The 14,628-nt window shown below is 59.4% G+C and overlaps 1 protein-coding gene and 1 long non-coding RNA gene across 2 annotated transcripts in view; both read left to right on the top strand.

Moving 5' to 3' along the window:
* The first annotated feature begins 3,891 nt into the window (after nt 1-3,891).
* Nucleotides 3,892-14,628, top strand: part of SLC9A3 (solute carrier family 9 member A3) — a 47,141-nt gene continuing 36,404 nt past the window's right edge. The window contains exon 1 of the mRNA XM_005556525.5: nt 3,892-4,229. Within this exon, the coding sequence (XP_005556582.3) occupies nt 4,019-4,229 (211 nt within the window). The 5' untranslated portion in view covers nt 3,892-4,018. The remainder of the gene's footprint in view (nt 4,230-14,628) is intronic.
* LOC141406954 (uncharacterized) lies at nt 6,389-6,878 on the top strand. The gene is made up of 2 exons (XR_012413542.1): nt 6,389-6,529; nt 6,676-6,878. It is a non-coding gene; the product is annotated as an uncharacterized lncRNA (long non-coding RNA).

Raw genomic sequence — 14,628 nt, 5'->3', positions numbered from 1 at the left:
CGGGGGTCGGGCCGGCGGGGGCCGCGCTCAGGGACGGTGCCGGGAGGGAGCGCACGACCCCCCGCAGCCGGCCGAGCCCTGCCAGGTCCCCAGCGCCATCGCCCTGGGGTGGACCGTGGGGCACAGAGACACTCCTGGGGCGCCGCCCCCAGCCCCTCGCCCCTCCCTGCGCAGCCCACAGGCCCTGAGCTCCCCACCCAGCGCCGGGGCCCCTGAACTCCCCAATCAACCCACGGGCGGAGCTGCCGCTTCAGACGCAGGCCCTGAGCTACCCCGGCAGAGGTCTCACAGTGGGGGTCTGACTCCAACCCGGGCCGGTGCCCTCAGGAAGCTGGGAAAGGTGAGTTTCCGTGGGTGAGGAGACCCCAGGCCCAACCCGGGCAGGACGGACCAGAGCCCTGGGCTTCAAGTCCTGCAGGGCCTCCAGCTCCAGGCTGGTCAAGAGTGTGTCCATCTCCGAAGAAGAGGAAAGGTCCCACCTGAGGCCTCAGAGGCACCCGGGAAACGGAAGGGCTGAGCTCAAATCTGCTTTTGAGAAAGACATTTGTATCCCACGGATCCAACAACCAATAAGTGTGGCATTGAGGGGAGGTGGCATGGTGGGGGTCTCCTTCCTGGAAGAGCATCCCCCAGACGGGCCTCCTGCCTGAAGCTGAGATGTGCCTGGCTCACAGCAGGTGTGGAAGAAGGGAAGTCCAGCAGGTGCAGCTCCCAGTGGAATAAAACCTTCCTTAAGAAGACTGGGCACCTGACAAGTCTGGGTCGAAAATAAACTTGGAGTGGGCGGTGATGCCCGTCTCCTGCCTGGCTTCAGGCATTGGAAGTTACTTAAAAAAACTTTCTTCTCTTGAGTATTGTTAACGACAGGATGAATGGATGCGCCTCTTTATCCACAAGACACTTTCACAAGCCATACGGTGAAATTCATGGCAGGAAATTAATGTGACGGACTAGGTGTATTCAGTTTTATTAATCCTGAAGCTCAGATGCTGTGGCAGCTAGGTATAAGATTACAGTTATTTTTGGACTGGGTTTGCATTATTTCCACATTTTTAAATACATTTTACAGCCACAGCCCTTTCCCATACCCCCATAACTACAGAGGGTCCTGGGACCACAAGGGTTCCTGGCCACAGTGGAAGGATCCAGAATGCTGTGCGTGCCTGCCTGAGGCAGGAGGTGGTAGGGCAGTTACCAGATCATCACCACCCACAGGACAGGAATGTCTTTAGGACACTTCCCAAGACCCCCCTCACACACACACACACGTCTCTGGGTCTGTTTGGCCATGGGGATGTGCAGGTTGTACACTGTGCAATTCCAAGGGGCATGGTTCATACAGTCCACCTGATATGGATGGTGGCCCTGCAGTGGTGGGGTGCCACAGCCCTGTCTAAAACCACAACCCAGTTAGAGGGCGGGGTTCGTGGCCCCAGTCCGCGGGTAGAAGAGTGGATGTCCACACCCTGTATAATCCCCTAGACTGGCTTCTGCATGAGGCTGGCATCCTCACAGCCATGCCCATCGCAGGCTGGGGCAGCGCCCGTCTGCCCAGAGCCCTCCAGCAACTGTGGAATGCAGTTGCATTTCATCCTCCAAATGCTCACAGATTGAGATGCTGCCAAAAAGCCACACTTCTCACCTGTGCAGGGACTTGTGGGCAGTGGGGTGTGCCCTGCTCTGGCCATGCCACTTCAGGGGCTCATTGCCTTTCTGTTCTCCATCAGGCAGCCCTTCCTGCTGTGGGGGGCAGTGGTGGTATGGGCAGCATACCACCTGAGCCAGCGCCTGGCACTGGTGTCCATTCTGGATTTGTACGTCCAGGCAGTGACTGCTGTTCTGCCCTTTGAACAGCTTTGTGGAGAAAGGTTGTTGGCTCTTAGGACAGGCTGGTTGGGGGGTGGGGTGGCCAGAGGGCCAGCGGGCATCATGGCACACACTGGTCCGGTGGGAGTTTGGCCTTCCTGTGGAATGCAAGGGCAACATCTTCAGAGAGGATGTCTTTCCTAAAGGCTCCACCCGGGAACCACGACTGGAGGGAATCCTGTTCTTGTCCTGCTGGCTTTTTCTCTGGGACAAGAGGCTGGTAGTGGAGTGGGGGACAGAGGCAGGTGGGGCAAGGACACAGGCCAAGAGTGACTCCGATGCACCCACCTCATAAGACCATCCTAGTGGCCAGTCACACACTTCCAGTCCCCCAGTGCTTTGTCACACACTTCCACTCCCCCAGTGCCTTGTCCAGACCCTACGGCGGCCCAGCCCAGGACTACCCTCCCTCCATGCCACTCAGCGGCCGAGTCACCAGGTGAGCACCATCTGAAGGCAACTTCCCTGTGCTACACAGGCCACTTCCACCAGCATGAAACTGGGGCCCTCGCAGGATGAAGTCATCCAACTCAGCACTGTCCTCCTCAAGCCCCCGCAGCCCCCACAGACACTCAGATGTCAGAAGACACATCCATCCTCCATCCGCACCCACCTACCGCCCACCTGCCCTCCGTCCACCTATCATCCATCCACTCAGCCACTATCTTGCGAGTGCTATTGTGTGCCCAGCTCTCTTCTAAGCTCAGGGGATGCATGCGTGAGCCCCTTGCTCGTGGAGCAGACATTCCCAGGGTGAGGGCAGACAGCTCAAGGTCAAAGCCAGCAGCCCCCAGGGCTGAGAGGTGAGCTGAGCCCCGGCTGAGTAAGCAGGGGATGCGGGAACTCAGCAGCCACAGTTGTGAGCTGAGTGGGTGGGGGGTGGGACAAGAAGGTGGCATTGGAGCCAAGCCCCTGGGGAGCCGAGGAAGGGAGCAGGCAAGAGCTGTCCAAGCAGAGGGAGCAGGGTGTGCAAAGGCCGATTGCTAGTGTGGGCTGTGGCGTGCATGGGGGTGGGTGTTAGGCAGTGGCTGGGGTCAGAGCTCCTGGGGGAAGTTGAGCCTTTCCTCTGAGAGGGAGGGTCCCAATAGGAGGGACTGAAGGGGCAGGCAAAGGGCCCAGCAGGAGGCTTTGCAAGTGGCTGCAGGCAGGCTCTGAGAAGCTGCTGGTTTTGTGCGAATTTTGAAGGTAGAGCACATATGCTAAGAGCTTGGAAACCCCTGGTGAGCGAAAGAAGTCCGCGTGCCTCCCAGGTCTGGGGCTGGAAGGCTGCAGGGTGGGCTTGGAGGAAAACAGGGGTGTGGTTTGCATAGTGGAGTCTGAGATGCTTAAGGGAGCCAGTGCTGCCAGAGTGGGCTGTGGGCAGAGGCCCCGCATCAGTGTGAAGCCCTGGGGGTATCGAAGTGTTTTGGGTGGAGGTCAGAAGGCAGGGGCCGGGGCGTGGAGGCCACAGAGCCTGGGGTGGGGGATGCGGCCGGCGAGGGGAGGGGCAGAGAGACTTCCCAGCGCACCACGCCAGGTCTGGGCGTCCCCGGTTTCTGGTAAGTGGCCGGTCCGGCTGCGGAATGCAGGTTCCTGCTGAAGACACAGCGAGACGTGAGGCCCGGGGGCCCCGTGCACCCTCGGGCCGCCCTGTGAGGTCTGCGCAGCCCCAGGGCCCGCGTTTATGAAGGATTGGGGCGAGCGCACCCGCAGCTGCCCGGGCACCCCACGAGCTGAGCGGACGCCGAGAAGCGCGGGGAACCGCCTGTCCCGCCGCCCCGCGCTGTGCTCCCCTCGCCCCCAGCCCCAGGGAGGCGGTCGCGCAGTCCCGGGCTCGCTCTTGCCGCGACCTCCCGGACCTCCAGGCCGCAGGCTCCGGGGAAGGGTGGGGACTGGGGAGCGCCGGGTGGGCGTGCGCGGGCGGGGCGGGCGTGCCGGGAGCTGCTGCGGTGTCCGCGCTCGCGAGTGCGCGGCGGGGGCGGGCAGGCTCCGCCCCGGGGCGGGAGGGGGCCGCGGGATTAAAGGCCACCCCGGCGGGCGGGGATCGGACTGTCGCAGGCACCGGCACCGGAGCGCGCCGGGTCTTCGCCGGGTCCCAGCCCCGCGCGACGGCCGAGCCCAGCCGGGACCCCCCGCGACATGCGCGTCCCAGCCCCGCACTAAGCAGGCGGCGATGTGGGGACTCGGGTCCCGGGGCCCCGGCCGGGGACTGCTGCTGGCGCTGGCGCTGGGAGGGCTGGCGCGGGCCGGGGGCGTGGAGGTGGAGCCCGGCGACGCGCACGGCGAGAGCGGGGGCTTCCAGGTGGTCACCTTCAAGTGGGCCCACGTGCAGGATCCCTACGTCATCGCGCTCTGGATCCTCGTGGCCAGCGTGGCCAAGATCGGTAGGTGGCCCCGGGGTCTCCGGGTCTGCCCGCGGGGTCTGCGGCCGCCTCTGCCGGGTCTGGGGGCTTCGTTGTGGCCGCGCCCATCAGGTCGGAGCCGGGCGGCCGCGGCTCGGGAGAGTCTGGCTCTCCGGTCCAGCAGAGCGAGACTCGGGAGCGACTCTGGCCGCGCTAAGCCGCCCCTGCGGGTCCCGAGGGTCTCCCCTACCCGGCGGGGGCACAGCCTCGGAGCCCCTGGCTCGCGGCTCCCGGGTCCCTGTGGGGTCTCCGTCCGGCCTCCGCTCCGAGCCCCGCAGACTGTAGGCTGCTCGCGCCCGAGGAGTCCCTGGGGCCGGGTTTCCTTGGGGGTACTCAATCTTTTTAGAGAAACGTCCTTGGAGTGATGGCGCTTTTTCGTGCGTTACAAGGGCAGAAAGGAAAAGCGGTGCCACCCGCATGAAACCCAGCAGAATCCTCCCTACCGGCGCAGCGTTCCCATTGGCGGGCCTCCTTTTTTTTTTTTTTTTTGGAAAATCCCGGTCGGTCAGATTTCTCTTCTCCTTAACTTGCGCCAATGAACCAGTAATGTGGGCACGGCAGGTAGCTCCTGGCAAGGTGACAGGAAGGTCAGCTTCCTGAGGAGCTCGTGGGGATCAAAGTTTCATGTGTTGGCCCACAGGGGAGGGTCTCTCCAGGGGTGGCGGAGAGGTGGTCACTTGTGTAGAGGGGGGATTAGGGGACACGAGTGGGGCCAGGAGAAGCAAGATCAGAGCAGCAGGCGCCGCCGCAGGTTTCCAGAGCGGCTTTGGACTGGGGCGGGGTGGGCAGGGGGCGGCGGTTTGGATGCTGGGGCCGAGGAGGGGCGCCCACGCAGGACAGGGGAAGGACAGGCTTCGGGGAGAACAGCTGAGAGAACCTTGGCCTTGGTGGAACCTGGTACGCCCAGCAGGCTTGATTGGAGAAGGTGCCTTTTCCTTCAGTGACGCCTGCCGCCTGCCCTATTTATGCCAGGGTCTCCCCTCCCCTCCAGGCCCCTTGAGTGTTTGCTTTCTGTCTCGTAAGTGCTCTTCTGAGCCCTCCCGCGCCCTCCCTTCTCTGCAGCCTCCTCGCTTCTCTGCAGCCTCCTCCCTTCTCTGCAGCCTCCTCCCTTCTCTGCAGCCTCCTCCCTTCTCTGCAGCCTCCTCCCTTCTCTGCAGCCTCCTCCCTTCTCTGCAGCCTCCTCGCTTCTCTGCAGCCTCCTCCCTTCTCACCCCGGTGTCTTTCAGCTCCCGGCCTGGGCTGCCTGCTCTCCGGGCTCACGCTGGCCTCGCTGTGCTTTCCACTGGGGGCTTGCGATGCTGGCCGTGGGGGAGTCTCTGAGGCTGGCTGCCTCCTACAGGTGATTTCCTTGAGAAGGTCCCCTGGGGCATCAGGGAGGTCCAGCCTCAACCTGGGCTCTGCGGTCGCCCAGTCCTAAAGCTCACCCTGCTTTCCTCTGACGGGCGTGTCCCGCTGGTGTAAACTGAATAGGTAATTTCTTTTATTTCTTTTCTTTTTTGAGACGGGGTTTCATTCTTGTTGCCCAGGCTGGAGTGCAATGACGCGATCTCGGCTCACTGCAGCCTCCACCTCCTGCCACAGCCTCTCTGGGATTACAGGCATGTGCCACCAAGCCCGGCTAATTTGTATTTTTAGTAGAGACAGGGTTTCTCCATGTTGGTCAGGCTGGTCTTGAACTCCAGACCTCAGGTGATCCACCCGCCTCGGCCTCCCAAAGTGCTGGGATGACAGGCGTGAGCCACCACGCCTGGTCCTGAATATGTAATTTCTGTACAAGCTGGGGCCTCTCCCAGTTCAGCCCCGTGTACAGAGTCAGAATCTGGCATCTGAAGGTCCGAAGACAGCCACCAGGCACCAGCCAGCCCCGCCTGGGAGCCCGCAGGGAGGGCACACTGACCGGGGCTTTGCCTGGCCTCAGAGTTTGTTATTCACCAGGAAAAGCCTTCGGGTCTCCCAGACACTTGGACTGGTTCTGGAAAGACGTCCTTGAGGGCAAGGAGCTGCCGGCTCCAGCAGCAAGTCCCGGGGGCAGGGCGGTCCCAGAATGCATCTCCTGGGGAGCTGGCCCTTTACGAAGGCCCACCCTGATAGCACCGAGTGAGCGGCTGTCTTTGTCCCGGGGTTGTTGGCCCCACCTGGGAAGGCAAGAGCCTCGCCCCGCGCAGCTGTGAGAGCTCATCGAAGCATCCCACCGGCACAGACCTCTCCAGACCTTCCCTCTACACTCGCTGTCATCCCCTCAACCCACTGTCCACGCTGCAGCCCCGGCAGTGACAGCTGAGGTCTGCCCTGGGTCTGCCCTGATTGGCCCCCAGGCTGTCCCACCCTCCATCCCCTCTCTGCCAGCCACACCTCTTGAATGCAGCCCCTGGCCCTCCCTGTGTGCTTCCTCCCCCAACCCCTCCCCTGTGAACTCTGGACTTCTCAGATTCTGCTGGCCCAGACCGTCCTCCTTGTGCAGCCAGCCTCAGGTGCATGACCTGTGTTCCCAGCGGACCCTCACATCCAGGCCTTCACAGACGCCGGGGCCTGAGCCTGCACCACAGCGGGACTTCTCCCACTTTACCCAGCCTCCTTCACATGCCCACAGCCCCCAGACCAGGGTCCGAACCTACTCAACTGCTTGGCACATTTTGCTGTTTAAAATGATCAGGGATTGGCCAAACTCTTTCAGTCTCAAGTTACACAAACAGAAATGTCTCTTCCAACAGAAAAGAGCTGCATTCCTGTTGCTTTTCCAAACATTTGCTGAATTTCTCACACGTCCTGAGTGTTTCTAACTCACAGCCCCAGGCTTCTTTTTTTTTTTTTTTTTTTAATTATACTTTAAGTTCTAGGGTACATGTGCATAACGTGCAGGTTTGTTACATATGTATACTTGTGCCATGTTGGTGTGCTGCACCCATCAACTCGTCAGCACCCATCAACTCGTCATTTACATCAGGTATAACTCCCAATGCAATCCCTCCCCCCTCCCCCCCCCCCCATGATAGGCCCCGGTGTGTGATGTTCCCCTTCCCGAGTCCAAGTGATCTCATTGTTCAGTTCCCACCTATGAGTGAGAACATGCGGTGTTTGGTTTTCTGTTCTTGTGATAGTTTGCTAAGAATGATGGTTTCCAGCTGCATCCATGTCCCTACAAAGGACACAAACTCATCCTTTTTTATGGCTGCATAGTATTCCATGGTGTATATGTGCCACATTTTCTTAATCCAGTCTGTCACTGATGGACATTTGGGTTGGTTCCAAGTCTTTGCTATTGTGAATAGTGGAGGCATCACGCTACCTGACTTCAAACTATACTACAAGGCTACAGTAACCAAAACAGCATGGTACTGGTACCAAAACAGAGATATAGACCAATGGAACAGAACAGAGTCCTCAGAAATAATACCACACATCTACAGCCATCTGATCTTTGACAAACCTGAGAGAAACAAGAAATGGGGAACGGATTCCCTATTTAATAAATGGTGCTGGGAAAATTGGCTAGCCATAAGTAGAAAGCTGAAACTGGATCCTTTCCTTACTCCTTATACGAAAATTAATTCAAGATGGATTAGAGACTTAAATGTTAGACCTAATACCATAAAAACCCTACAGGCTTCTTCAATTTGTAACCTAGTTGGGGAAATAAGAGTCCCGGGATCCTGAAACCCACAGCAATGTTGATCCCAGGAGGCTTCTACTCCAGGCAGCTTGGGACAGAGGATGGCTAGAGGGCCAAAGCTGCCCCAAGCAAATGCTGGGGCTGGGGCCTCAGCAGGTGGCCCAGGTGCCTGGGCAAGGAACCGGTGCTGCTGTTGGCCCACCAGCCTCAGGCTGCGTGTCTGGGCTCCGTCAGGGGCTCCCCACAAGTCCCCTATTTGTGTGTACTGGGGGTTCCCCTGCCTGTTACAGCATCTTTTTAAAATGCAGAAGGGGAGGCAGGGGCCGAGGCCAGGGAGCCAGTCCACAGCCCAGACCTCCCAGACTGAGAGGATGAGGAAGTCTTTAGCAGTGGAGGCGGCAGGGACTAGTGTCTGCTTCAGGCAGGGTGAGGGGGCTTCTTCCTGTGCCCCTTGGGGGCCCCCAGCCTGTAGCCACCCACACCAGGGTCACTCTAGGCCTTAGGTGCCCACCAGATCCCCGCCTCACCCTGCACCGTCCGCGTTGGGGACCCTGGGCCAGGCTTTCCTTCCTTCCTGGGCTTCCTCTGGGGGCTGAGGCTGCGCCTTGCAGAGACCGCCAGGCCCGGCAGCACTGGGTGGGGGCCCTGGGGTGGGATTCAGGCAGCAGCAGGTGTCAGGACTGCCAGGAATGGGCCCCTGGAAGGAGAGGGAGATGGGGGTGTCAGAAGCCAGAGGGGAGGCCCAAGGAGGGTCCCTGGGGAAGCAGAGGGAGGCAGGGGGAGGCCCAAGCAACTCAGCTATGGGCCTTGGAGGACTTTGGTCCCCACCTAGTGTCGTGGTGAGGAGTGGATGTGGTCAGATCTGGGTTCTCAGACGACTGGCCATGGGGCAGAGAATGGCACTGGGGAGATTCTGGGAAGACAGTGAGGAGCTTCCCTTGGGCATCAGGGCGGTGGACCGCAGGGCCTCTTTGGGGCAGGGGTGGGAATGTCACAGGGTCATCAGTGACACAGCAGGGGCCAGATCTCCTGGTCCCATCCTGTTCTCAACCCTTGGGGGGACTCTGCTGCACTGACCTCGCCTCGCAGCTCAGCCACACACGAGCAACAGGACCCGACCAAAAGGGAATTGGGGGAGTTAAATTTTGAGATGTTGGAGACTGGGGAGGGGCTGGGGCTGGGAGTGGATTCTAAGCCCAGCTGCGTCTATTTGTCCCCAAGTGTTTGGCCGTGGGGACCCCTTGGGTTGTGGACGCACAGGAGGTGTGGGAGCCGACATCTCATGGACCCAAACTCCAGAGCTGGGCAGCGCTGGCTCAGGGAGGTGGCGCCTTGAGGGGGTAGGACCTGAGCAGCGGCAGTGATGGCCCACGGGGAAACCAGGACAGTGGGGCTGGGTGGGGGCGGGCAGGTGGGACAGGCTCTGGAAGAGGAGTTCGTGTTGCTGAGGGGTTTGAGGGGGGAGGCCCAGGCTGTCCCACGTCTTGACAAGCCCTGGGTGGAAGGGCAGGTGGGAGCGAGATGGGTATCTGGAGTCTGCAGTGCCTCGCACAGCCATAGGAGGGTCGGGAGGACACTGGGGCGCAGGGTCAGAAGAGCAGCCTCCCCATCTCTGAGCGGTGCACCTCTCCTGTGGGAGTGTGGGAATGCTTTTCCGCAGGAGCTTCAGCCTTGGGGTTGCAGCACCTCCTCCTTAACTGGACAGGGCTCAAGACCCAGATCCCTGAGCGCAAGATTCCCTGCTCTGGGTCCCAAATCTGAGGCACCAGGTGCCTCCTTGCTGTCTGAGTGGGGTGCAGGAGGTTGCCCTAACCTGGCACTCGATCCCGGACCCCCGCTATCTAACCCAGGGTGTCCCAGGGGGTCTCTGCCACTGGGGGTGTGATACTGCCTAGACCACCTGCCTAAGCTGTGGATTTCTCCAAGGTGCAGCCCTCTACCAGGCACTCGGTGCCCAGGCTGTGAGGGCAGCTGTGGGGTCATCTTCACCTCCTGGGGTGGATGGTTTTATTGCACGTGCTCTGGTCCTGGAGGCAGGAATCCCTCAATGCGCACAGCGCTTACCCCCCACCATATCTGCTACCCACTCCAGTTGAACTGCCCTTAGATTCTCCTTGAAGAAGCATAGGAAAGGAGGGTCTGGGGACAAGGACGGCCTAGAAGGCCAGGGTGGGCAGCAGAGTCCCCAGGGGACCCAGCCCTCCCAGGAGAGGACCAGTGAGAGGGCCCCGTGGATCCCAGTCCTGGCAGGAGATGTGCACTCAGTGGGTTTGGAGTCAGGAGCCCTCACAGGAGGCCTGGAAGCAAGGACTCTCCCAGGAGTCTCCACAGGGGAGGGTCTGGCCCTGAAGGGGTGAAGTCTCATTTTCCAGGAGCTGCCCACAGGAGAATCAGCTGTAGGCTGTAAAACAATCCATGGCATTTGGAGCTAAGGTGTCGCCCAGGAGAATCCTGAGGAAAGGGGCAAAGGTTGGGAAGTGCTGATAGCATCTGGGGCAGGGAAGGAACCACCAGGGCTCCCTGTGGGTACCTGGCAGCTCTGCCAGAGGCCCAGAGAGAGAGAGGGATGGTGAGTCACTCTTGGCTGCCAGCTCCCCCAACCCCCTCCCTGCCACCCTGGGAGCTCCCCGCCTCTGGGCGTGTGTGGCGCTCCCTGTGACCACACAGGCTTGTTGAGATGCCTGTCTGAGCCCAAGCTCCAGCACCTAAGCAGTCTCATGTCTACCGCAGAAATGGCTGAACTCCCCTAGCGTGGCCGCCCCTACCGCCGGCTTCTCCAGGAGCCAGGGGCTGCACTGGAGCATGCTTAGAGTTGGGGTTCCCATCCTGCACATCATCTGCCCAGCATCTGGGCCGAGTCCCACACCCAGGAGTCTCAGTGCACGATGAAGCTGCCAAGGCTCTCCCCATCCACCCTTGAGACAAGAGTCTTGGGATACCAGGTGTCAGGGTGCCAGGTGTTGGGGTGCCAGGTTTCTGGGTACCAGGTGTTGGGGTACCAGGTCTCAGGGTGCCAGGTCATGAAGTGCCATATCTCAGGGTGCTAGATCTTGGGGTATCACGTCTCAGGGTGCCAGGTCTCAGGGTACCAGGTCCTGGGGTGCCAGACTCCACCCTCCCCCAAGTCATGCACTCACCCCAGCTTCGTCCCTTCATACTCAGCATCTCTCCTGCCCCTCCTTTCCTGAGCTCAGAGCCTTCCTCTTCCCAGTTCCTGAGGGCACCTCCTCCTCTAAGGTCTTTTGGCTCAACCAAGTTGGTGCCACAAGGGCAGGGATTGTCTGTCTTATTCCTCCTGTGTCCCCAGTGCCTGTCCCCAGCAGGGCCCTGCAGATCTGAGCACGTGAATGGACACCTGGATGGATGGATGACTGAATAGATAGATGGATGAATGCGTGGATTGATGGATGGATGAATGGATGAGCAAATGGATGCAAGGGTGGATGAGTGAATGGATGGATGGATGGATGAGTGGATGGATGGATGGATGGATGGATGGATGGATGGTTTGGGTGAATGGATGAGTGAATGGATGGATGGATGGGTAGATGGATGGATGGATGGATGGTTTGGGTGAATGGATGAGTGAATGGATGGATGGATGGGTGGATGGATGGATGGATGGATGGATGGATAAATGGCTATCTGAATGAGTGAATGGGTGGTTTGATGGATAGATGAGTGAGTGGATGGATGGATAGATGGATGGGTGAATGGATGGATGAGTGGATTGATGGAAGGATGAGTGAATGGATAGCTGGATGGATGAGTGGATTGATGGATGGATGAGTGAATGGATGGGTGGGTGGATGGATGGATGGATGAGTGGATTGATGGATGGATGAGTGAATGGATGGGTGGGTGGATGGATGGATGGATGAGTGGATTGATGGATGGATGAGTGAATGGATGGGTGGGTGGATGGATGAATGGATGGATGGCTTGGATGAATGGATGAGTGAATGGATGGATGGGTGGATTGATGGATGGATGGATAGACAGATGAATTAATGGATATATGGATGAGTGAATGGATGGATGGATGGATGAGTGGACTGAAGGATGGATGGGTGAGTGAACTGATGGATGGATGAGTGAATGAATGGATATATGGATGAGTGAATGGATGGATGGATGAGTGAGTGAGTGAATGGACAGATGGGTGGATGGCTGATGAGTGAATGGATGGTGGATGGATAAGTGGATTGATGGATGGATGAGTGAGTGGATGGGTGAATGGATGAGTAAATGGATGGATGGGCAGATGGATGGGTAGATGTGTGGAAGGATGGATGGATGGATGGATGGATGGATGAGTGGATGGATGGATGCACCCACAAGGAGGAATGAATGAATGAGTAGATGGACAAATGGATGGATGAATGCACGCATGGGAGAGTAAAGGAGTGGCGGGATAAACATTGGCTTACCATGTATAAGCGTCATCCAAAACCATCTGGACACTGGGCCCAGGAAGAGGCTGTCTCAGCTCCTTGGCTAAACTATTTCCTTAAATTACCACAGCGCCTCCAGTGAGCAGCACACCTACTTCCGGATGACAATGGCTTTAGAGGCGCCGCCTGCCAAGGAGTGGCAGACTTAACCTGCAAAGTGGGATCATTGACAAGCAATTGCAGCATCGGCTCAGAGCTTTGGCAGATCTGGGCTCAGCATGGTGAGCACCATCGGCCCCACACAGAGCTTTCCCAGGAGTGGGTCATGTGCGCGGAGAGAAACCACACTCGCCTGGCCTAAAACATGCTCTACTGTCAGCTGAAATCTTAGCTATGCCTTAGCTATGCCTTCTGGAATAAGACAGACAAACCCAGCCCATCCTGATGTTGCCAGGCCTGGGAAGATGCAGACACACCCTGGGCAGGCCCTGACTTGGTGCTGGGACTGCCCAACCTGGCACCCTCCTGGGACAAAGAGTGGAACCTGGGTCACAGGTAGCCAATACCCTTAGCATGCCAACCACTTTTAGGTATGCAAAGTCAAGCAGGACTCTGCAGCAGCCAGAGCTCTGGGCAATAGAGGAGCGCTCTCCAGTTTAATATTCACTCAATAAACATTCAGTGCCCACCACGCCCTATAGGCAGTGGGGATCCCACTTCAAATGAGACCCAAATATCCCAGGGGGCAGCACTCCCGGGAGGACACCAAGGACCAAAGACAGCCAGGAAGCCATCCCTGGGGCGGAGCGGCAGCCACAGCCCTGTGGGTTGGGGGAAGCATGTTCAGGGAAGGAATAGCCAGAGTCAAGTGCCTGAGGCAACAAGTGTGGATGAGGGTCGGGGGAGTGTGTGTGTGAGGGCCGGGGGGTGGGGGGTGTGTGTGTGAGGGCCGGGGGGTGGGGTGTGTGTGTGTGAGGGCCGGGGTGTGTGTGTGTGTGTGAGGGCCAGGGTGTGTGTGTGTGTGTGTGTGTGAGGGCCGGGGGGAGTGTGTGTGTGTGTGAGGGCCGGGGGGAGTGTGTGTGTGTGTGTGTGTGTGTGTGTGAGGGCCGGGGTGTGTGTGTGTGTGTGAGGGCCGGGGGGAGTGTGTGTGTGTGTGTGTGAGGGCCGGGGGGAGTGTGTGTGTGTGTGTGAGGGCCGGGGGGGAGTGTGTGTGTGTGAGGGCCGGGGGGAGTGTGTGAGTGTGTGAGGGCTGGGGTGTGTGTGTGTGTGTGAGGGCCGGGGGGGAGTGTGTGTGTGTGAGGGGCAGGGGGAGTGTGTGTGTGTGTGTGTGAGGGGTAGGGGGAGTGTGTGTGTGAGTGGCGGGGGAGTGTGTGTGTGTGAGTGGCGGGGGAGTGTGTGTGTGTGAGGGGCGGAGGAGTGTATGTGGGTGTGTGAGTGGTGGGGTTGTGCATGGGCGTGTGAGTGGCAAGCAGTAATGTGTGGGTGTTTGAGGAGCAGCAGGGAATGTGTGTGTCTAGGGAGCAGGGGAACCCGTGGAGGAGAAGCGGAAGGTGGTCCTTGCACTCTGGCCATGTGATGACCATGTTCAGAGCTGGGGTGAGCTCTGGGTGGCTCCCTCACGTTGGCGAGTACCTTTACCAGCCTGAGCTCTGGGCTCCCTGCTCTGTCCGATTGCCGGCCTTCCCTTGGGGCTGGCTGTGTGTCAAGTCCATTTCCAAAGCCTCTTCTTGTCAGTCTAGGAAGAATTGAGATGGAGCCTGGGGCCGTGCCCAGGCGGAGTCAGGAGAGCAGCTGGGGTGCCCAAGGGGTTCCCATGTGTGCACCGTCCACAGGGGCCTGAAAGGAAGGAGGGAGGGGCGGGCAGAGCAGGAGGGGCTGTAATAGCTGCCCCGGGCAGGGGGAATTCCAGAAACAGGAGGGGCACATCCTGGGAGTGGGCCTGGCCGTTGGTGCTGCTGTGCTGGGGAGGATGGTTAGGGCTGCGACTGCGACTCCAGGTTGATGGCATGGACTCTGGGGTGGGGGGTGGGGGGCCAAGAAATCTCCCCACGTCTCCTCATGGAAGGCTCTGCCTTCGGGAAAGACCAGGTGACCCGTGCCAAGACCCTGGTCTCTGGAGGGCGGCCTTTGAGTGCATCCCTGAGGGCTTTGTGCTGGGCCATCCCAGCCAGTCCCCCCTATCTGGTTCTGGGAGCCAGCCCTGGGCAGGGACAAAGCCAGGGTCCCCTTCTGGACTGTGCAGGGCTAGGGCAGAGGGAAGGAGCTGGGCCTGGGGGCACCAGCAGCTTCCTCCTTTCTCCTTCCTCCTTGGATCAGGGAACTTCCAAGTTCACCGCCTGCTGAGTTGCCATGCCAAAGTCCAAGGGTTTGAGCTCTC

This window comes from Macaca fascicularis, chromosome 6, assembly GCF_037993035.2.
Source record: "Macaca fascicularis isolate 582-1 chromosome 6, T2T-MFA8v1.1".
Taxonomy (NCBI): Eukaryota; Metazoa; Chordata; class Mammalia; order Primates; family Cercopithecidae; genus Macaca; species Macaca fascicularis.
This window is presented reverse-complemented; position numbering and strand designations above follow the sequence as displayed.